Source organism: Anarhichas minor, unplaced genomic scaffold (assembly GCF_050575085.1).
Source record: "Anarhichas minor isolate MPS153535 unplaced genomic scaffold, ASM5057508v1 ptg000136l, whole genome shotgun sequence".
Taxonomy (NCBI): Eukaryota; Metazoa; Chordata; class Actinopteri; order Perciformes; family Anarhichadidae; genus Anarhichas; species Anarhichas minor.
In genome coordinates, this window is record NW_027466582.1 from 6,026,484 (window position 1) to 6,049,581 (window position 23,098).

The 23,098-nt window shown below is 41.7% G+C and overlaps 1 protein-coding gene across 2 annotated transcripts; it reads left to right on the plus strand.

Moving 5' to 3' along the window:
• Positions 1-1,062: 1,062 nt before the first annotated feature.
• On the plus strand, positions 1,063-22,409 carry pinx1 (PIN2 (TERF1) interacting telomerase inhibitor 1). Of its 2 annotated transcripts, none has more exons than XM_076083562.1 (7): positions 1,063-1,080; positions 5,294-5,403; positions 5,511-5,603; positions 5,827-5,908; positions 6,280-6,381; positions 10,428-10,507; positions 21,158-22,409. In XM_076083562.1, the coding sequence occupies exons 2-7, from the start codon at positions 5,374-5,376 to the stop codon at positions 21,683-21,685; spliced, it is 915 nt and encodes a 304-aa protein (XP_075939677.1). In that variant the 5' UTR covers positions 1,063-1,080; positions 5,294-5,373; the 3' UTR covers positions 21,686-22,409. The 2 variants fall into 2 exon arrangements, with proteins under 2 accessions (XP_075939677.1, XP_075939678.1); XM_076083563.1 differs by lacking the exon at positions 1,063-1,080 and adding an exon at positions 4,503-4,557.
• The last annotated feature ends 689 nt before the right edge of the window (positions 22,410-23,098 follow it).

Below are 23,098 nucleotides of genomic sequence, written 5' to 3' on the forward strand. Positions count from 1 at the left end.
CCTCTACCTGTATCTGTCGTTGTTCTCTCCTTCACAACAAGTTCATCAAGACTGTCTTACATAAATTTGCCGCAGGCAACGTTGCCTCAGTTCCAGCCCGCTGGGTGGTGGAGAACATACCACGGTAAACATTTGAGTACAAAATGTCCTCGCCAAGAAAACTTCACTCCTGAGAAAACCGATCCGTCTGTCTTTACTATGAGAGTTTTAGATGTGTTACATTTTAAAAGAATGTATTACCTTTTGTTTTAAAGCGGTACATGGATGCTTTAAAACAAATTTGGTATTAAGTTATGCAAGCTGTGGAGCGTGAGATGGATCTGACTTACAGCACTTGCATCGGAGCATGAATTTAGTGATCTTGTTGGGAATTCTGTGGAGTAAAGCTTTATATGCAGGATCACTCTCAAAGGATTTTTTTTTAGATTCACCTCAAATTTGGCCTTTATTGATCTTTTGATCTATTTGTTGATTTATTGACTATTACAATAGTCTGCAAAGAAAAGGCGGATTGCATTTCCAGCATTTTTGAACAGGTTGAAACCAGTCTTGCCTGATTGCACACATGAGAAAAATATGCAGAGAGATGTTGCAGTGGACGGTGTGAAGGTTTGAGCTTTTGGCAAGTAAGACCTGTAATTATGATCTATAAATAACTTTCTTTTGGTCCAAACCAAAAGTGATTCAAAGCATCATAAGACGAAGAAGAATCCAAGAGTTGGAATGTGCATTCGTGTCAATTTGAGAAAACACATCCAGCAGTCAAGATAACGTTTTTACGCCAACCAACCAAAAAACCCCAGATGAGAAAAGTGTCCTCAGCACATCAATAAATGCAATAAACTGCAGCTGTATTTTCTTCACATGGCATGGGACCTTAAACTGTAACCCTGAGGACAGCAATGTCCTTCACTATACACTTGATAGCCTGTCTTCAATTTCTCTGTGTCAGTAATTGGAGCTGCTCCAGGTGATCTTGTTTGTTTTGCAGTTGTGCTGTGCAGGCAAAAGAGCTCAGAGGGAGACAGACTGCCTGAGTGCGATGAGAGATTTGAATTTCAAACTGAATTAAATGTTAAGGTAGGGTGCATTTTCTATTTGGTCTTAATCATGAACCACTCAATAAAACTGCAGGTGCACTCTCTGGTTTGGAATGAAAACTTACTATTTACTCATCACAAAGCTCACCAAACCTTCAGAAAGTGTATGCAGGCTTTATCACACATCCTTATAAGTAGGAATGATTTCACACTCACATTCAGCAGAAGTTCTGCAAATAATATTATCTTTGTTGTCCTAAGATTTTGCAGCTTGTGTAACGTGGGAAGATGTTAACACCTCATGGGAATGGACTCTAATCATTACTGGCATGCCTACAAAAATGTGTCAAAATAGCAGCATTTTTTTGTTTTTTTGTAGTTTTTTGTTTATCATAAAAGGGTTTCAGTTCACAAGACATAGAACAGGGAACCAAACTGTGCCTGTGATGATAATTTAGTCCTTTCAATTGTTAAAGTCCTTTTTTAAATAAGATATTTAAACGGGATTTGCAGTGGCTCCAATGTAGCCTACATCTCGAATAAAGTTTCCGCGCCGTAGGGAACAGAGTGTCTTAACACTGATAATTAGCTGCCAGTTTGAGATGGTCTTAACTGAGAAAGGCCTGAAGGGAATTATGCAGGACAGGAAAATCGACATACAGCTTATAGAATTCACAGCACATATGCAAACAAATGTAATGCATGGGCATGTTTTTCTGAAGGCAACACAAACCTGCATACAAATTTTGTTTTGCATGCCTGTGAATGTGACTGAACAATGTGCGCCTCGCAGACTACGCTTTCAATTGGAGGGGTTGTGGAAGAAGGTGTTTTGAAACACAAACAAAGAGGCTTGTGACGGGGGTCCTTTACTCCCTACTTCTTGTTCTCTCTCTAGTAATGGGAACCTTGTCTCTTATGTAAGGCAGTCTCCCTGGGTGTGCACACACGCTTGCAGGCCCGCCTTCCACCGGCCAATCAGGAGGCTTCCTCGAGCCCCCTGGGCCCCGGGTGTTTTGTTCGTCATCGTGTAATAAGATTCACACAGTGTGCAGCAGCTTACGTTGGACCCGGGCAGAAAGTGAAGGACGAGACATAAAGAAGGCCGGGGGAGGGAGCTGCTGGGCAGTGGGCCAGAAACGCCATAACACTCTGTGCCACAGCTGTTATTCTACATGGAGACCTGTTGCCATGGTAATAGAGCCCGAGACCTCACCACCGCCTTCCTCTTACCCTCAAGCCTCAAAGGGAATGTAAAGGCCTACTGTATATATCACTGCCTTACAGTTACAGGCTTTCAGTCAGCTGAGTCAAAACAGTCTTGTTGTGGCTTCTTGCGCTGTACATTTTGAATGACATTTTGGACCTGATCTGACTTAAACATTGGGAGTGCATATTGCATTTATGAAATAATTTGAAATCCGGACATAATGGCTGTAATATACAAAGAACTCTTTCAAGGTTAGCTGAAAAAAGAAGAAGAAAAAACAGGGAGTGGAAAGATCAGGTGATACTGATACACAGTATTATGATTCCTATTGTCAGCTTCTCTATAGCACACATTCAGGTTAACAATCTTTGCTGTCACTGATCCCTTTCAGGCTTCTGACACAGTTACACAACCTCGCCTTAATCCCATGCTTGACGTAACTTTAACTACAGATTCGGGGTCAGATTAGAGCTTCACACTACTCAGCCTTAACCATTACAGTCTCAAACTAATGTCCGACTCTGTAACAGCAGATGTGATGATCTTGTTCACTTTAACAGGTAAAGATGTGCAATTAGGACAAGATGCTGTGGCATATATGATTGTCATTATCTGACCTTATATTGTGCATGTGTTTGCTTTATGCTTTATGCAATAATGCAACAATAATTCATTTACGGAGTTTAGTTTCCAAGGAGATATATATTTAAGCTATGTTTGGAACCATTACATCTCAATTTAAAAACCAAAATAATTAGGATTAAGATCCAACATCTAAGCAAATAAACTCAAGAAAATGGATTAAATATATTAAATACATACTTTATTTATTGTTTTATTTTGAAATGTGTTGATTGGACTTAGATTTAGATTAAAGAAATAAAATGTAAAAGTGTATATGTCCAGTGAACATGCTTATTAAGTGTGGTGCAATATTATACAGTTTTGGCTGTAATGCAATGCCGCGATAAAAATAATCTCATCTCATAACATCTCATGCACCTCAGGAGAGGACATGTGTGTTACAGAGCTTGGTTTCTAATAAATCTGAACTAATAACACTGAGACACATTCATGTTTAGTTTTTGCACTTGTTTATTCTGATCCCAATGTTTCCCTGCAGGTATCATATCATTAATCACTTTTTAACGGAAATACATTCTTCACCTCACATGGGGAAAAAACGTTTCCATACATTTTTTAAACATTGGCTCCTTTCCAAGGCTCACCACTCCTGAAGGTAAACCAAGTCAGCCGTTTTCAAAACAAGCCTCCTGGAATTATATTTGCATAAATACGCCTTGTGTCCTTAGGCACACAGGAAATGTACTGGCAACACCATATCAAGACTGCAGTTGTTCCTTTTGATAAGGCTTAAAAATGTCCCTAGAAAGCTTGTATAACCCATAAGTAGCTCAAGGACACTTACTTTTACAGTATTCAATTGTAATCAGTTAATAAACTGAAGCTGCAAGCACTCCCGGCTCCATACTTTAACACCCAAACAGCAGCTGTAAATGAGATTGACACAACCACAGTAATTTCCTAGAAACTTGGGCTATACAAACTAAATAGAATTGAATGATCATTTGTTGTGATATTTCTGTCAGTAGGCCTACGAGAAGCAGCTCTATGCCCAAACACTTTTGAAATGTGATCTTGTACAGATGAGGCTGAGTGCATCACATGCATCGGTACAAACAGTATGACATTGTCTGCAAGAGCACATTAAGCAATGCTTGTTTGAGTTGGGCAAATCATAGTTTGTTTTGGGTGGAACTTGGGGACTAAATTATTGGGCTGATATCAGCTGATCATAAATATGCCTACTTATTGGAAGATATGAAGTCACGAAATATTAGTAGTTTGCATTTTTTGTTGTGGTAGGCCTATATGTTATATACACATACAATTGTTACAATAAAGGTGAATACGAACATTCTATTTTTCAATATGATAAACTGAATATTATATTATCGGGCTGTAGTTTGGGTTCATTGAACCTGAGTGACCCAGTACACGTAACATGTTTATATGCTGTGGGTTTGTGGCTGTGGCGCTCTCTGTTGGCGAAGATAACTACTTGCAGTAATGCTAAAATATTATATTATATATTGTTATAATAAACGACAAATTAATATGCTTTCATCCGTATGGAATACCACATACAATTAATATCTTATCGGGATATGTTTACGCAAACAACCAGCGAGGCCCTGCTCGTATTCCCTTCAGGCATTTTCTGGGAACCCTACGCGACTTACCGCTAGCTGTTTAAGGACCCCAAGATGTCTATGCTTGCTGAGCGTACGTGGATTTTTGTTAGACTTTTGACGGATATTTCCCCTTTTCTTTAAAAATAACAATATGTATTTTGTGTTTTGTGTTCGCTTAAAACCACTGCTACCCACAGTGGAGAGGCTTTGTTCTGAACGTTTTCTGTATTTCGTACTTGTCAAACTATTCGAGTAGCTAACATTAGCATTAGCATTACTACATCAGTCTGTGTAAACCGACACGTGTTTCTGCAGTAACTTGTCATTAGCTCAGTTTAGCTTAACTGTGTTGTCTTTAATGGCTTAATATTTGTATTAATCGGTGTGCTTTCTTTCTATTAAACGTGCTGTAAGCGATGGCAGGTTGTTCTCTCATAGCATGCTCTTTCGTTGGACTTGAGTCCAGCCTGGCTTCTTCCCTGACAGTTGTCAACCATTGTGTTAATAGTACATGCATATTACACCTCTATATGACGTATGCCTTAGTAAGATCAGACTACTAAAAGGATTTTAAATATGTGAGCTGTGTATTTAATATAAGGCACAGGGCAGTATCACAGCTGCACCGGGATAGGGCTACATCTGATGTATCTGTGTGTTAACAGAAACTGACTATACAGCGCGTTTAAACGCATTATTTGTCCTCTCTTGAATCTACACAGTAGTCAGCGGTGGTCAGCGTCTCCTTTGAATTGCTGGTGCTGCTCGTTCATGTAATGTTTTGTTGGATGGCTGTTATGTAATGATGCTGCTGCTCTCTTTTCCAGCCCGGAGGAAGCAGAAGTGGTCCGTGGACCCGAGGAACAGCGCCTGGAGTAAAGATGAATCCAAATTCGGCCAGAAGCTGATGGAGCGAATGGGCTGGTCCAAGGGCAAGGTGAAATGGATGTTTCTTGTTGGATCAACTGTGGTGATCTCTTAAGACATTTGACAATGAATGGATCAGTTGATGACACATGTTATGTCCTCTCTTTTCTCGTTAAGGGCCTGGGCCGAAGTGAGCAAGGCTCCACTGACCATATCAAAGTTAAAGTTAAAAACAACCACTATGGTCTTGGAACCGGTGCCAGCTCTGAGGTGAGCATATTTAACACTTTTAGACGCAATAATTAAATTAGATAATTGTGTTGCTCTGTTAGTTTTTCACCATTTTCATAAAGGGAGGATTCTGCAAACTGGCAACTGAGTGTGGAAGGTCCATATTTATATCTCTTAGGACTTTTGAAATTGTCTTAAAAGATGTAAGGATATGTTATTGTCAAGCCGAATTCTGTTGTGTTGAGATCTGTCATTTTCACAGGATAACTGGATCGCACACCAAGATGATTTCAACGAGCTTCTTGCTCAGCTGAACAACTGCCATGGACAAAACGGCAGCGCTGGTATGTACGAACGATACGATCGGCAGTGTTAATATGTGTCACTTATGACTCACACTAGTACTACATTATCTAGAGTTGACACATGATGTATATACATTCCTGCTGTGGCTCTGTTTCAAACTACATGACTACACCAAAGTGCAGCTATTTGAGTGTGTTCCATCTATTGGACAGTAGAGGGTGCTGCACTGCAACATTTAGGAGGGAAAACATTTCGATACCTGCTGTCATACAATGAACATCTTCATTATCACTGTTCTGGGAGACAAAGCACATTACTCTCTTATGAGAGAAGAGAATGCAATGATGCTGAATGCTCATCTTCAAATTGTAACTTCTGGTAACTATAGTATTCTTGTATTTTTTTTCAGTATCTAAAGAACCTCCACCACCAGAGGAACCCAAAGGCTTCAGCTTAGAAGAGAAGTCCAAGACCTCCAAAAAGAGGGTCCATTACATGAAGTTCACTAAAGGTGAGTTTATCTTTTGGCAGCAGACAGAGATCAGAGGGATACAAATAGACCAAGAGGATGCTGTTTCTTTTCTTATTCTCAACAGTCATTACCTTGATTATGTATCAGGAAACAAAGTCGGCCAAACTGGGTCAAGTGTTCATCACATAGTAAAAAAATCTGCCCTGAAAATGTGTTTGTTTTAGATAAAATAGTTTCAAGGCAACCGTCTACTGATTTCAGCTTGGCACCTTTTTTCTAAGCAGCTACTAAAGTGTGTGCCTCTCCTTTTTTTGTTTTCCACTTTCCATACAATCCACCCAGACGGACAGAAAGCCTCGTTAACCATTCGTTGAGCCGTGTGCACTTGGCTCAGAACACAGATGCTGATCAGAGCCCTGTCAGGCCGTGCTGGGTCACTTGGCCCGGTCAGTGCTAGGGGAGGTTATTAATAACTCTTCCTTCTACTTTCATTACTCCTTTACAACCCAGGAAGCCAAAATCTGCTGGTCAAGGCCAGTGCACTGATAGGCACGAGGAGGAATTTGGTGTTCGGGACCACTGGAGACTGAAATGAATAACCTCTAACTCATAGTTTACTGCTGAGCTGCTTCTGCTTAAGCATTGGGCATAGTTGAGTGATTACGGTATTCATTAGTAATGAGGTTTTGATGTTGAACTTGCAAACTTTGCAATACTAAGCTGATATTAATGTCGGTTATTTTTGTTGCAGTAATTCTACTAAGTCCTTTGGCAGAAAAGTAGTGCAAGCTCATCAAATATCAACATGTGTTAAAGTAATTACTCTACAATAGTTTTTGTTATTGGGTTCAGATGAACCTCATCGGGTCAGCATACATGGGAAAACAAAATCTCAACTTTTGCCTCACCTGGAAGAGCTTTTTATATTTTACGTCATTCAATAGCAACTTCCTGTTTCCTGTTTGGGGCATCTGGCATGTCCATTTACTGGCCCCCCCAAAAACAACACCTCCCAGAGGCCGCGTGACCCATTAGATGACCCGGCCAGATAACACGTGTCCTCCGTCTCTTCCCCAGACCCTCTCACCCTGTTTTTGTGATCTTAATTTGGCAGTGGCCAGAAAAAGACTTGGTCCCTGGTGGATTGGATCCACCATACGCACTTTAGACATGAAGCACCGATATTAATGGTATGATGATTTTCCTCCGGATGCTCTCTTTTCTGCCTTAACTCTTTATACATACAATAGTCATGCAACTCGTTGGTCATACCTTTATGACAACAACATTTTAACACTGTACTGTGAATCCCACCAAACTGAGCTTATTGAATTGCTACACCTCTATTTGGACCTCTGTATCCTTGCATCTATATTCACCTCCTGTCCACCACAAAACAGCCTCGATGACAAGCACCCATGAAAAGCACTGAAAAAACAAACCTTTTAACATTTTGAAAGCCACATTTGTCTGTTTATGACCGGACCATTTGAGTTGACGGTGAACTTGGGCCTCTTCTATCCTCTTTGCATTAGGATACACTCGTACACCCACCTGTCGTCAACTAATTAAGTCTGATCACACAGGTCCTTAGATTCTAATTTATTTATTTTACCACTAGCCGTTTATAGATGTGTGGGGGGGGGGGAGCAAAGAGCAGGTAGCACCTGACACTGCTAATGTTTGTTACATTGAAACATTTGAGATCCACTCTGTTTAGTATCTGTTTTTTCTCAGACTTTCAGGAAGCAGAACAGGAGGCAGTTCAGGGGAAATGCAGGTGGGAATGTTCTCACTGGAATCTAATCTTAGGCCGGTGTGTTGCTCTGTAGGCATTAGACACGTCGATGGTAACTTAACACCACTTCAACTTGTTTCTGCTCTCAAAGAGGCGGCAGCTGTTGTCATGCAACAGAAGGAACGCTGGCATTACTTGTTTGTCCATAAACGATTCATAACTTGATTGGGAACTTGAGAGTTGAGTTCCGCCTGCCTTCAGTGGTGACGGGCATAAAGTGTCACAACAGTCTGACTGTGAAACTGTCTTTCTTTATTTAAATGAGTGTCTTTACGTAGGAACTGTTGATGGTCCTCTCGCAGTTACAGTAGACTGCTACATGAAGTATTTTATTCATTGATTTTTATATTTCTTTCTATTCATCTGCTGTTATTATTGCCTTATTGTGTCTAACTTGTGCTCTGGATCATCATGGGAAACCAAAAAGTTACCTGGCAACATATAACCAGCCACGCCTGTTTGCATGGCTCCATGCCGGCTCCCCTCCCCGTGAAGCTGTTGCCAAGTGAAGGCTTGGTTATAGATTTAATGTTGCTAAGCTTGTTACGTGAGAAGTTGAAAAAGTCAAGCATGGAATCTACCATTTAAGAACCGGATATTATGTCCAGTCATAAAAACTATTAACATATAACGGGGTACTAAATTCCATGCATTGCTTCTTTAATACTAGTCTTATCTAGTCAGTTATTAGTTGATCGGTTCATTTTATTGTGAAGTCTGTAAAAACATTGATGGAAAGAATAAAGTTGTGGCTTCAGAAGCACCTTCCTAACATCTCCCTCTCCGTAGCAGCGCCGGCCTCCTCCTTACTCTCTCCTGCTTTTTTTTTTTTTATTGATATCCTGTTCAGGCTGGTTCCCTCACTGCCAGCGCTGACGATTGATGGCCTTTGTTTGCGGGGAAAGGCACCAAAATCTCCGCTGCTTAGGTCCGGGACCCGCAGCATAAACCAGTAACCCAGTTTTAATTGCTACCTCCATCTATCATCTGTCACGGCTAGCAAGGGGGGTTGATGCAGAATTTAACTACGGCTCTCCATCCGTTGGCTTTATCGCAGTCTTGGGGCTTTTTAACAAAACAAATGTTTGCGTTTCAGCCATTATGAGTCCGTAAACTAAAAGGTTTTTGAGGAAAGCACGACTACAGCATAACACCAAGCTGAGGAGCTGAGGGCCCTTTTTTTTGTATTTGTCAAATTTGTGTGTTTCTTTGTCGAGCCGCAGTGATCTGCTGGTCTGGTTTGGCTAGTTATCTGTACTGACGGTTGTTGCTGTTTCAACTGTAGCCTTGGAAACCAGCATGTATTCACAAACACTTTCCATTGCACGACAGCGGCACACATGCTTCATCCTGCGTCACAGCTTCCAGCCACCGTTTGAACGTTTCAGCTCCTTTTTGTCAGAACATTGTTATTTGCACTTTCACCTGAAAGCCTGAGCATTTTTGACGGGTACTTCCTCATCCAAACAGCAGAAAGGTCGGGCTGGGCATCATTTTACATTCGACCTGAGTTCACTAGATGACAAACACCACAGCCCCCCCCTATTTATTTTAGTTTTCAACATACTTTCTTGGTTTTACTTCTTAGACCTGCATGTGACTTTCAAAGCCAAGAGTAGGGGAGATAGAGGTTTAAAAGCAATAAATAACCAAATGTTATCAGGGCCCCACTGAAGGAAGAGGATGCAGCTGTACGAACAGGACCTGGGCTTGAGACAGGCGACTGTGTGCTCCAGGAGTCTTTGAGGCCTGGCTTGAAAATGGGAATCCGGAGGCGTGGCGTGGCAGACCTTGTCGTCGGTTTATTTTTCTTTGCTGTTTTATCCCTGGAGCAGAAGTAAACCACGCAAACCTCTCCTTTCTTTGCTCAAGATACCACCTCCCCCTACCGTCTGCCCCCAACACACAGACGCACACGCACACACACACACACACACACACACACACTCATTCTTTCATCTGCAACCATTACAGGTTGCCTAGGTAAACCCGTTGCCCTTTAGATCTCTTCATTTTGAATTTATTTATTTGTTTTTTGGGTGTGTGTGAGAAAATGTGATTGTTTAGGATCACCTTTTGGTGTATTTGCAAAAGTAGAAACCCACTAGTTTATGCCAGTAATATTTGTTTTGTTTTGTTTTGTGCATTGGCAGGTTCTGTGACTTTTTATCCTGTTGTTTGAACTAGTCTTTTTCTATATGCCTTAATAAGAGAGTCCAAAAACGGTTTCAAACATATTTTTAAGTTGCTCTATGATTCTGAAATGTTTTTTTTTTTTCCTATTTAGGTAAAGACCTGTCCTCCCGTAGTGAAACAGACCTTAACTGCATCTTTGGGAAGAGAGGAGGAAGACCTACCAATCAACAGGTAAAAGGCATCAACAGATGTTACATTATCCACAATTAGATAAAACATTTTCACTTTCCTTAAGGTTTAATTTGGGCAGTCATTTTCCTAATTTCCATCAAAAATGTCTTTTTTGTCATTGTTTTATTTTAATTAACGATAAACATATAAAAAAATAAATTCTAATTGGTTTCATTTCTGTAAATAAATCAACCTACAAAAAACACTTCAATCCAGCATGAAATACGCTCATGCAGAAACACAAAAGGAAGCAAACTATAAACATAAAACAATCAAGTGTAATGCATATGTACTCATGATATGAAAAAATATTATTTAAAAGTTTAAATATTTTTGGAACCGTATTTCCAATATGTCTTTCACAGTCAGTTTGTGATCAGTTTTGTTTGTGTAGTAATAATATCCAAAATAGAAAATATGATCATGACTAATGGCTGTAATATGACAATAATAAAGATAATTTTGTAAAGGGAGAGGCCTGTGGCCTTTCTCCACCCACTCAATGTCTGGTGTGAACTGGGGGAGGAGATAGCATACATCTAGCCAGGTAGCTCCAGTTTCTCTGCCTCTGTCTTGGTAATTAAGAGCGACCACTGGTGCTGATGCCTCAATCATCGCTGCAGTATCATGTGATCCATGTGCTTCTACAGGGCCCCGCTCCTGAACAGCCTGTGGCCCTAGATTAGCCATGTCACATCGTGCAGCTTTAACACCGCCAACAGGCCACTGATGGCGGCAAGAAAACCTAAATCCAGTTAAGGGATTTGCACTCTTACCCCCTACTCCTCTCTCTGCAATCCCTCTCTTCTCTACGTCTGTCTTGGAGCGCTCACATCAGGTAGCTCTAATGCCGGAGGGCATTATTAACGGCAAATCAAAAATTGGGTTGAGGTGTGTGGAAATCTGAAATGATGACGCTTGCAAAAAAAAAGTTCTCTTTTTGCTTTTGGCATTGGCGGTTGGTCACTTCAAACGTCACCGTGCCAGTTGGCGTTTTGCTGGCGCTCGAGCTTTTTGAAACGTAGCTTACAGGCTCAGACAGATGCAAGTTACATTTCATGCTCAGTAAGTTCCTTTGGCTTACTTGTGAAGAACAAAACCTCGCTCGTTATTGAATTAACGTGTGTTTAGTCTGTTCCATTTGTTATGGTCTTTATTTAGCTGCCTTGAAATAACAAACAGAGCTTGAGTTATTAGAAATTAAATATAAGTATCTGCTATTGGAACTTGTGTACTGAAGTATATATACTGACAAATAAGCACATAAGTATTAGCATAAAATCGCAATATAGTCCCACCAATAAGATGTGTAAATCCTTTTTCACATATTAGATGGTTTGAGTGCAAACAGATGGGACTTTTTTCTGACTTTGCATGAAAACGCACTGTGCCATTATTATTACAGAGACAAATACTTCTATGTATTTGTTATGATTTAATGAATCTTCATTTTATAAAGCTGGTATTTTTTTGTGTCACAAGTTCTGCTGACTCCGTACAGAGCCAGCAGGACAAAGACGAATGTAGCTTTTGTACGCAGAGACACAGAAAAGCCTCTCGCTGGCTTCCTCTGTTTATCTCAAGCAGTTGGCTTGAAGAAATTGGCATCTTAAAATCCATAAATTGCACGAGAAAAAACCTTTTCTATTCCCGCGCAGGTGGCGAGCCATAACATCACAATGGCTGCTGCTCCCTTTGCTGATTAACATTGGAAATGCGAGCAATATACACCACCATTTTCTCCCTAATCGTTTGGTTATGGGTTGTTATTTTTCAGCCAGGAGGGACACCATTGACCATATCGAAAACACTGAACACAATTACAATGGCATCCCATGAGGCCTTGTGTTGAAGCCCAGCAACGTCTGAGGTTGCTGGGAAGAGGTAAAGAGGCTGATGGACCAATCAAGCTGTAGACATTGTCCAGAATCTCCTGCGAGTGTCCGCGACACTGCCAGTGACCCTCAGTGCACCCTGATCTGTGCTTACAGCACCCACCGTTACCAGTACAGCACAAAGTACGCTCCACAGTATACACGCATGCGATAATCTCCATACCCTTAACAGTTGTATTCTTAAGTAGTGACTATATCAACGTTAAGGGCGCTGATTTAGTGGTGAAATGGATTGGCAGGGGTTCGCGCAAGTCGCATTATCGCATATCTGCATCCTGACAAGGTGAGGCCAGGAGACCCGACCAAATCTGGGTCGGCTTCTCCTTCCCGCTCATGAATCTCCCGGCTCCTCACCCACCACCCACGGCTGTCTCTCCAGCCTCCCTTCCACCAGTCCCACACTGCTGGAGTTTTCCTTCCTCCGCAGTGATGTGCTTCCTGCTTGCCTCTTATCGCTGCTCACAACGCTCCCTGAAATGCAGACAGACAGACGCGCACACATACTCTCGGCTGTCCCACATGCCTCTTGTTCATCAAAGGCCGGATTGGATGTGTTGAAAAGACCAAGTGAGCACATGGGACAGATTATTAACCCTCTTATATTAATTGGTCCGATACAGTCCGCCACTACGTTTCCTTCACTATTGTGTTTCACCTGAGCTACTGTCTTTTAAATATTGTTTTGGTGTAAACCTTCCGGCCTGACAGTAGAGCTGTATCTTAGGTTAGAATTACCTCCTTTTTTAATTTTGAAGATAACTTTCACATTTGTGACATTTCCCGCTTTAATGTATTTTATACAAGAGCTTTTTGATAATCTATAGATGCATGAGGAAAAAAATTAAGTTTAAGACATAACTATTGTAGCTGTGTGATAAGAAATGTACAACTCCTCAATAGGCTTTAAAAACATTTATTTAGAGAGGCGTAATAGCTGATCCAAGAATAATTGAAAATTCCTAAGCAAGCATGTTAATCAACTTTGAATAATACACTAATCAATGATAGCATTTGACAAAGCTGCAAGTATTAAAAGCATACTAAACATACTCCACTTTATTAGGTACACCTGTACAAGCTGATGCAATCCAATACAACTGTTCTGCCATAAATTCTACTTTTATGATGCTTATTCAGTATTTTTTTTATATAATACAGTCCGGTATAACACCACAACTAACTTAAAAAAAACATATAATTGAATATAGATATTACCGACAAATTGATTGTTGGCTACAAACCCTGATCTACAGGACAAATGGATGACCACCATTTCACCCACAACCTCATTCCACCATACGGTGCAGCCACTTGAAAATGTATGCTTTAAAACCATTATTTACACTCCCTAACCAGTGAGGGTTATCAGGCTGTGGTGGAGCACCTGTCCATCTACATGGCTCTCTGTTATCCATCACCCGTCCCACGCTTGCAAGCCCCCTCCATCTCCTGCCTCCTCCTGTGCCCCTCAACACAATTACTCACAGCATGACAAACGACAGGCCCTCTCTGCCGAGATATCAAAAAGCCCCGGCCACTTCTAAATGAAGGCACTTTGGCAGCCCTGTGCTCCCCGTGCTTATCGGCCGGCGTGCAGTGCCCCTGGCCGTCCTGCGTCCCCCCATCTCTTTCCTCCACCTTCTCCACCACCGTGCCCTCCTCAGGGGGTTTAGTTAGGGGAGCCACATGGAGGGCCAGCCCGGCTTGATTTATCTCCCTTGCCCCTCTGCCCGACCACTCAGGCAGGCCGAAAGAGCCGACGAGGCTCCAACGGGCCTCAGCTCGAAGCCCGGCATTAGCTGAAATAAACCATTCTGCCGCCCAGTGAAAAATGTCCTCTGATTGGCTAATTAATCAGTCAAAGGGGAGCGACGCGGCTTGTGACTTGAGGGACCCAAGCGGGCGACCGCAGAGGGCCTGCTGATAAATAGACTCCCCGCCGATTCATATATCAACAAAAGTTAGTCATTTTTTAAAGCCGCCAGCTCAGATGAAAGTGGAAACTAGCCATAGTTTTATTTCTCTACCTACATTTGCTTCTACGTTTCCTTTTCCTGGGGGGGGGGGGGGGGTGTTTTGAAAATGATAAAATTCCTTTTTATCATTTTTTTTTTTTTTTTTTTCTTACTTTTAAAAACAGGAAAAGTAAATGACTGTAAAAAGCCATGATGACATTTAAACTTTGTCATTGAAATAAATGTTAGAGAAAATTAAATTAGATCAGTATTTCAGGTTTTTCATTTAGTCTTCCAGATATTGATTTTGTGAGAAATCTTCAGCATAATTTATAATATTTTACTGTAGCTTAATGCAATCAGCTAAATTAAATTTTCAGTTTACGATTCATTCTTAATAAGTGCAGTAAAAAACAATTTATAAATTTCCGTAATTTTACGGTGATATAAACCGATCAGTTTGTTAGTTCTGTACTCCTTAATTAAAAATGTCAGGGAAGAAGAATGGTTGAGTATAATCTGGTACGAGGCATGTTTTGACGTCTGAACCCTCCAGTCAGACATTCGGTACGGCTCACCCTGCTCTTGGGTCAGCATGACCTTTGCGGCCTCTCCCACTCCCACTCATGTTCAGGCACAAAGGGCCGAGGATCAGGCCTCATCGGGTGGCACCTGTTGCACGTTTTTCCTGCCCACGCGTCGTCCGCATGAAGGATCACACGTCAGCAGGGGCCTCCCCCGATACCACCATCTTAAGGAATATGGGGCAGGGGCGGCGGCGCGGTTTGGGGGCTCGAGCGTTTGGCAGATGTGTCGGCAAGGAGCCAGAGAGCCGATGGGCGGAGTCGAGCACTGAAACTTTGCTGACAGCGCAGAGGCGAAATGTCTTCACTGAAAAAAAAATTGTCTTCAACTCGGGTTTCACAGGTTACTGCTTTGGCCTGTGAACGGCGAAGTGAGGTAGTGTTGTCAACATTATTAATAACTGGGCTGGTTGTGCCATTAACACATCTTTAGCTGCTATCATTTAAGACTAAGACATCAGCATTATTGCATCTTAACTGTATGCAAGTAAGCAGATTGACAAGTGTTTCTTCTATTTCTGTTATTTTAAATCTCTACGTTTGTACCAAGCTGTTATATTAACCTACATTCTTGGTCAACACTAACAGTATATTTTTGGTATACATTAACTGGGTTATTCTTTATTCACTTTATGCTTTATTTTACTTTATTTGCTGAGTTCAGCATTGAATAATCAACAGTATAAATAGAAATACGGCACCAAAGCAGAGATTTTGTTTTTGGCTCAATTGTCCATCAACCTCCATAATACATCTGTTGAAAGGGGTGTAAACGTGTGTTGTCGCGGTTTGAATGGGCCAGTGCACTCATGCGGGGTGAACGCTTTATTGTGAAACTGAAGAGCTCTAATTCATTCTCAGATAACATCTAATTGCTTGAAGTAAAAGCTTTCCCTTTCTTGAGTGTGTTTGTTGACGGGCCCTTTTGCTTCTACCGCCGAAAATATCAAGACCCGCCAAGCAACACCCCACCCCCCCCCCACCCCCCACCACCCCCCCCCCCCCCCACCCCCCACCACCCCCCCCCCCCCCCACCCCACCCCCTGCTGCAAATACACACATTTACCACCTACCTCCCTGGCAGTTCTATAGGACTGCTCCCTCCTGGCATGCCAGCTCGCTGACACTTACAGATTAGCGCAGGACAAAAAAGAAAAAGAGGGCGTCTGTCTCTTAGTTACGGGCCTAAGCTAGAATACATGGGGCCGGGGTAATTACCGCCTGGTGAAGCTAACCGCCCAAAGATTTCCAGCCCTCTCGGCTGTTTACAGCCGCCGACTACCATTTAATCACTGACTCTTTAATCTAATAAATCACAGCTGGGGGAAATGATCACTGTATCTTCCCTCTCTGGGGTTGGGGTGGGGGTTCCCGATGCACTCAAGGGCGGCATTGTCGGCAAGCGTTTGCAATGTTGAACAAGCACAGGGCAGTCATGCTGCATGCATAATGTTGTCTTCATTTGTTACTTATGATAAACGTTCTCGCACCGGGCACAAAGTGCAATTTTTCAAACCCCATTTTCTTTTTTTTTTGTGTGTGTTTTGTCTTAACTACACACAGAAAGTACAGCTTTGTGGAAGCTTCCACGTGTGGCGTTTAATGTACTTACTCTACATCGTTTTTAACTTTGTTACTTTGTGAGAATTGTATTTTCTTCAGAAAAGGAAGTAAAATATTCGGGTCACATTGGGGGCAGTGACATTATTTTTAAAAAAAGTATTGATGTCAACCGAAGGGTTCGCTTATTTTACCAGAGAATACGGCAGCCACCTGTTTTTCTGTCCGCCCACATCGGGCCCGTGAAGGATGGGCTGCTGAACTTGTGTGGTCATCAGGGAGAGACAGCTGGCTAATCAGGGCCTGATCCATAGACCTTGAGTATCGCCAAATTTATTATTGTGGCAGGACAATGAGGGCACACTCATGCAATTACAGTCCCAACCAATATTGGCTAGGAAATATTGGAGGAAAAAAAAAAAAACGGCAAGTAATGCAAACGGGCAGTTTTTAAGAAAATAAATCGGCGACTGCAGCTTTGTCAAATGCTAATTAAGATGTGAGCCAGAAGGTGACGTAATATCTTTTGTAAAGCTAATTAGTAAGACATTTATCTTCAAGTTTTTGTTAATACCTTTTAGTAAATCTAACACGAGTGAACTTCTCAACCTTTGCACCTTCTTCAGTTTTTACACTATTGCTATATTATTAATTGCTAAATTGGCAATGCCTGGAATTAGTGCTGCAACTGACCATTAAGTCAATCATGAGTTGGAAACCATCCTCTCGTAACAGATCCACACCAGCGCTCATCTATCTACAGATGAGGAAATAACTAAAGGGCAATATTTTCTAAATGTAGAGCCGTCAGCGTAGGGCTACCTTCATGTATTCTAGTACTTCATTGTGTCCTCTGAAGCTGAACAATGTAGCGGAAGGATTAATAGACCTTTACTCTGTATTAGCAAAGTTTTAAAGGCCTTGGAATTGGGATCAGGGGCTCAGAACATCCCTACAAGTATTGGTTCTGGAATTCTAGACATAAAATAGCTTTACTTGCTACATACATGTTTCAGATCTGGTGTAAAGTCAATTAAAGTTGTTTGCCGATCTCGTTAAGTCAAAAAAAGTTCCACATGCACTCTAGTGAACCTTTTTTTCTACCATCCCTCTGCTGGCTTGATTGACTCTCCTCCTGAATATGCTGGCCTCAGATTCTTGGTACCTTGGCACACGTCTTACCACTGGCACTCCATCGGCTACATTAGCAGGGACAGATAGAACTGGAGTGTCTTGAAGGAGGCGGCCTGGTGAATGTCTTCCCACCCTCTCCTTTTCTCTGGGACCCTCCACGGGCCCTCCCTGTGTTCCCTGCCCAGCCCCAGCCCCCGCCAGGGGAGAGAGTGGAGCAGGAAGGGCCCGATAGCCAGCCAGACCGCTCCTCTGCCGAAGGAGCCTTATCTCAGAACTGCACACAGTGCACTGAGCGCATCCTTTTCCTGGGGTTCTGGGTCCGGCAGGAGGAGGAGGAGGAGGAGGAGGAGTAGACACGACTGGATATAGGTGTGTTCTCCAACCCCGCTGTGTTATAGCCTGGGACTACCTTTTCAATCATTCTTCTCTAGTTCCAGCAATTCTGTAAACTCATAAATTATATATGCTTGTCTCCCTTCTTGAACAAATCCCATTGGAAATAAACTTTGCTCTTCAAAATGTGGTGTAGCATTGAAATAGTAAAACTTATGTTCAATTTAGTTTTTTCTTTTTAAGGACCGGCATTACAAGTAAACATGTAAACCACTATGGCGTTATTATCTTGTGGCATGAAACAGTTTGACTTATCCGCTATGCACTGTATATTTAGTTATATTCTGTTTTGCGTCAGTCCAATGAGTAAAAACAGTAACTGACAAACTGAACTGCAAACCTCTGCTGCAAATTGAACTGCATTAAGTTACCATTGACTAAAACTACATTCTGCATTTGTTTTATGCAGTAATCGACTGGCCATTAACAATTCAGGAAAGGAAATTAGTAAATAAATATTCCTTAATAAATACATTGAAAATACTGAACTGTATAGTACATCATTGTGTGTTTCACCATTTTTGTGTTTCGAATTTTTAGCCAAAATAATAATAATAATTTTTGTCTCATTACCGCCGTTCTCTGTGTGGCTGCCATTCAGGGTGCGCATGAGAGCGTGCTGCATGCGTGTTGTGCTTACTTCAGAGGCTCCACCGTAGCTTACTATCTCACTACTGTTGCAGCTGTTGAACGATAAATAGTTTTGAGCATCTCAACCCTCGCCAAACGAAACGATCAGTTTGATCTCATCGGTCTGATAACATTGATTTTATATAGTTATGGATTTTTTTATTTATTCATTCAAATTATATCCCGATTGTTAATAACACATTCGTAACAACACTTATTTTTCTTTACCCGGACTTTAAGGAATTTATGCGGCGCAAAGTGGTGATTCTGCTGTGCTTACATTTCGGTATTATATCATAAGTTCATAAAATGGCTTTTTGTGATTGCTCTATTTTGTGACTATTGTGTTGTACTGTTTTTGTTTTTATCACGGAGCTTTTATCAGGACATATTTATTCTGGTCTGAGGGTTTTGTCTCATGCCTGCTGTATAGTATCGTATGGCACTCACACAGAAATGGTGAATGACAACACAAATACCTGGAAATAGGGAAAGAAGATCTCAAACATTACTGCGGAGTTGTTTCTTAGTAACATGTTGCCCTCGGCACTCTCCAACAGAAATCTCCAGGGCTGCCAGTAGTGCTGACTGTACCTGGTTTATATCCCTGCTGTACGTATGTGTGTCCTGTCGGATCAGGGTCTAATGGAGATCCCCAGGCAGAGAGGACATAGGACCAAGTTCCTGCTCCTTGCCCTGATGAAGGCGCTTCTCTCAGTCACTCTCCCCCCTTTTTCTTCTTCCTCCCTCGCTCATTCACCCTCTCCCTCTCGAGAGTAATTTCACAGGCAGTTCTAAAGTGGCCCCCAGCCATCTTCCCTAATCCCAGTTACATGTTGTTTGGCGCTGTCAGCTCTAAGCCACATCTCGTCTCTCCCAAGCAGAGAGGATGCCATTGTGCAGTAACAGGGAGTATAGATTTTCTCTGGGAAGTTGGAAAGTTTTGTGTAATGGCACCCTCACCTGAAGGGCCTTACCCCCCCCCCTCCCCCCCCCCCCTCCCCCCCCCTTGTTAGAAGTTGGGGTTCTTTCTGGTCTAGGTCTGAGGTGGCAGAAAACTTTGAACACCTGCGTTGTCATTTAGCCTCAATCATACGTTCATGACTGTGAGGCCATTATATTGAGATGGAATACAGAATAACTCAAGAGATACTCAAGTATGTTATACTTTGTCACATCATGATGTTACATGCATCATTTATAGCCTTAAAAAAGTATTGAACGAGGGGTATATTTGCAGAGTAATCATTTCATACCATATTAATCATTATACTACGGAAAAAACACTGTTCTTTTCCCTTATGGAAGTATATTGACTAAGAAGAGCCTAGTACTGGGTTAAGACAAATAGCTTGTCTGGATTCACTGAAGTCCCGTAGTTTGGCTGTTTTGATAATCCTAAAAAACAAATATATTTCTAGTATACGAGGAAGCCCGGTGCATAAGTAGAAACGTCACTCCGCATTTCAGTTTATTTAGGTCCCACGAGACCTGTTGGTATTTACATCCATCATTGTTTTACCAGTCCATCGGTTAGCTTGTCCGTCTCGATCAGTGTCGAGGGTCAACGGCGTGTAATCTGATTGTGAAAGCTTAAAGGCCAAACCGCGAGGTGACTCGACATAAAAACGCTGTTTTCAATTCATCTCTCTAATCTGTAGGGTCTGAAAAAAAATGCCGTCCACTTCACAAACTCCGAGGCAATACACAGAGCGGCAGCATTGTTTAGTGCGACTCTCGGGAGGAGCTCCTGTATTCTTCTGGACGAATCATTATGCATTGAGTAGGCCATTAGGAAAATGAAGACAAATGGGTCGCAGGGGTGAAGTGACAAATTGTTCCTGCTGTAGAGTTCAAATCTAGACTGTGTTGTAGCTCTCGGATGAAAAGTGGTCCCTGTTTTAATAATGTAGCCTAAAGGCTGGACAGACGGGTCCGTGACCAGAGTGTAGACGGTTTAACCGAAACACTTCTTGCTCTTTCCTCCTTTTTAACAACTACTGTCAGAGTTTTTTGGCAAAGGGTTCAAATATTTCTAAACCATGTGAAATGATTTCCTTAAGTTGAATGCATTTTATTTGATGTTGAAGCAGTTCTGTAGTCTCACAATGCGAACAGAAAAAAAAAAACCCTCTTGTACACTGTCAATACTTCTGGTTTATTTTTTTAAAATAAGTATTGTTTTCAGTCAGAGAGAGATGGCTGTTAAGGACTCACAGCTGGATGTGTGAAGCTACATTGTGTTGTAAGAAGATGATGATGATGAATGTCACGTGTGACAATTAGGTCCAGTGATGCTTATTTTAAGATGATCCTTTAACACCTATTGTTACCTCAACATCCTATTTTTGGCTCTTTCACAAAAATCTGCCTGTTTAATCTATGCATGATGCCTGACGATCACTTAAGCTGCTTGGTCCACCAGTGTGTGTGTGGTGTAGATTCTCTAAATGTTGCATTAAATCCTAACTGTCTTTCTCGTGTGTGTTTTTGGTCTAGGAGAGCAACAGCAGTGATTCTCAGGGTGAGCCGGAGAAGACTTTTACTCCTGCTGCCGTTAAACTGGATACGGAGTCCATCACCAATACTGTGAAAAGTACTCTCAATATGCAGGAGTATTTTGCGCAGCGAATGGCTCAGTTGAAGAAGGATCGTGGACAGGGGCAGAGTACGGCACCCTCGATGGAGACCAACGAGACATCCGGTCCGCCTGATGAACCCAGTCCCGTCCTCAGCAACGACGGCTCGGAAGAGCCCAAAAAGAAAAAGAAGAAGAAGAAGAAGAGCAAAAAGTCAGCAGGTGACCTGGAAGTGGTAGAGGAGCACAGTACTGCCGCTCCTATCGTAATAGAGGACGATGATGACAAACAGCAGGAGTGCTCCGGTAAAAAGAAGAAGAAGAGGAAAGTGGTAGAAAGCGAAGGAGCTACAAATGAGAATAGTAGCTCCACCGCTGGTGTGGAGCAGAACTCTGAGGAGATGCCTCCTTCCAAGAAGAAGAATAAGAAGAATAAACATCAAGACTAGGATGGAATTGATAGAATAGCCTCCAATGCCACCAGTCCTTTAGGCTTCAGGGGGACTTGCTACTTGTCCTACAGATACAATCGTATGACCTATTGAAAGAACACTTGAAGCTGCCCAGTAAAACCACAAACGTGTACTGTTGTCCACTTGGATACACATTATTGTGTCAGATGGTAAAATGCCTAGACTTCCAGAAAAAGTGAAACATTTTGGGAAATAGACTTATTGACTTCCTTGTTACTTTTAGACGGAGCCAGGCCAGCGGTTTCCTCGTTCCCCGTCTTAATGCCGAGCTCAGCTATCCAGCTGGAGCTTCATATTTAACGGACAGACATGAGTTGCATTGATCTGCTCATTAAAATGTAGTGTCAAAAAACATCGTACGTCTTACCATCTCATATGCTATATCTCTATTTATTTAGCATTCACAGTCGATTTTATTTTCTTGCCAGCAATTAGTTTTCACCATCCAGTTCTTCAGACAATGAATATTATTCATTGAAAGTGACCGGAGACATTGTTTTGTCAATTTTGTAAAAAACGGAAGCCCACAGACATTAGCCCCTTGATGTGATATGAATTGATGCAATTTGGGGATGTTTTGCTAGAAATCTGGAAACTCTTTTTCTGACGCATTCATGAGCTGTAAGAAATCAGGCTTCACTTTGGAGCTTTAACCAGATCAAATCACTGTTTTTTAAAAATAAATCCAAATATCAATACATCTGTGTTTTGTTTTTTCCCCCTTCATAGGTGGAGTGAAATGTAGGTGAATGTATTAAGTAAACAGTGGTGAGGAGAAATGGTTTTACTTCCGTGGAGCAGTGTCTTGTATGAGCTGATCAGCTGTAAACAGTGATTTACATCTCCAAACAAAGATGGCTTTTCACCTTTTCCTCTTCCAAAATATGATTTATGAGCTTACGAAATATTTTCTTTGACTTGACAGATTAACTATGAACAGGCCAGTCTTGTTCAGCAATGAGTGGGTTGTATCAGGAGGAAGACGGAAACTAAGGCTGTCCAGTCTTGCGTGCAACAACATAGCATTCCTCGTTACTATTTCGGCTTTGTAAATTAAAAAAAATGTACATTTGACATTTGGCCATTTTGTCATCCTGTGATGTAAGAACAACCTGACTATCACTGAGCATCTCAGGTGTTCTTTTCCTCTGTGTCTTCATATGCTGTACTCATGACATTCAATTCATTACAAAACCTTATCAGTCACAGTATGAATATACTGCACATTTGTTCAACCAACATTTACTGACATATTTGCATATAATGATGCTCATTCTTATTTAGAAAATGACACTAAACGTATACATCGAATGTGTAAAAGCAGGATATATCTGACGCAGAGAAATACCTAATAAAAGTGACAAAGGTTTAGCCTTTTAACTGATTTGA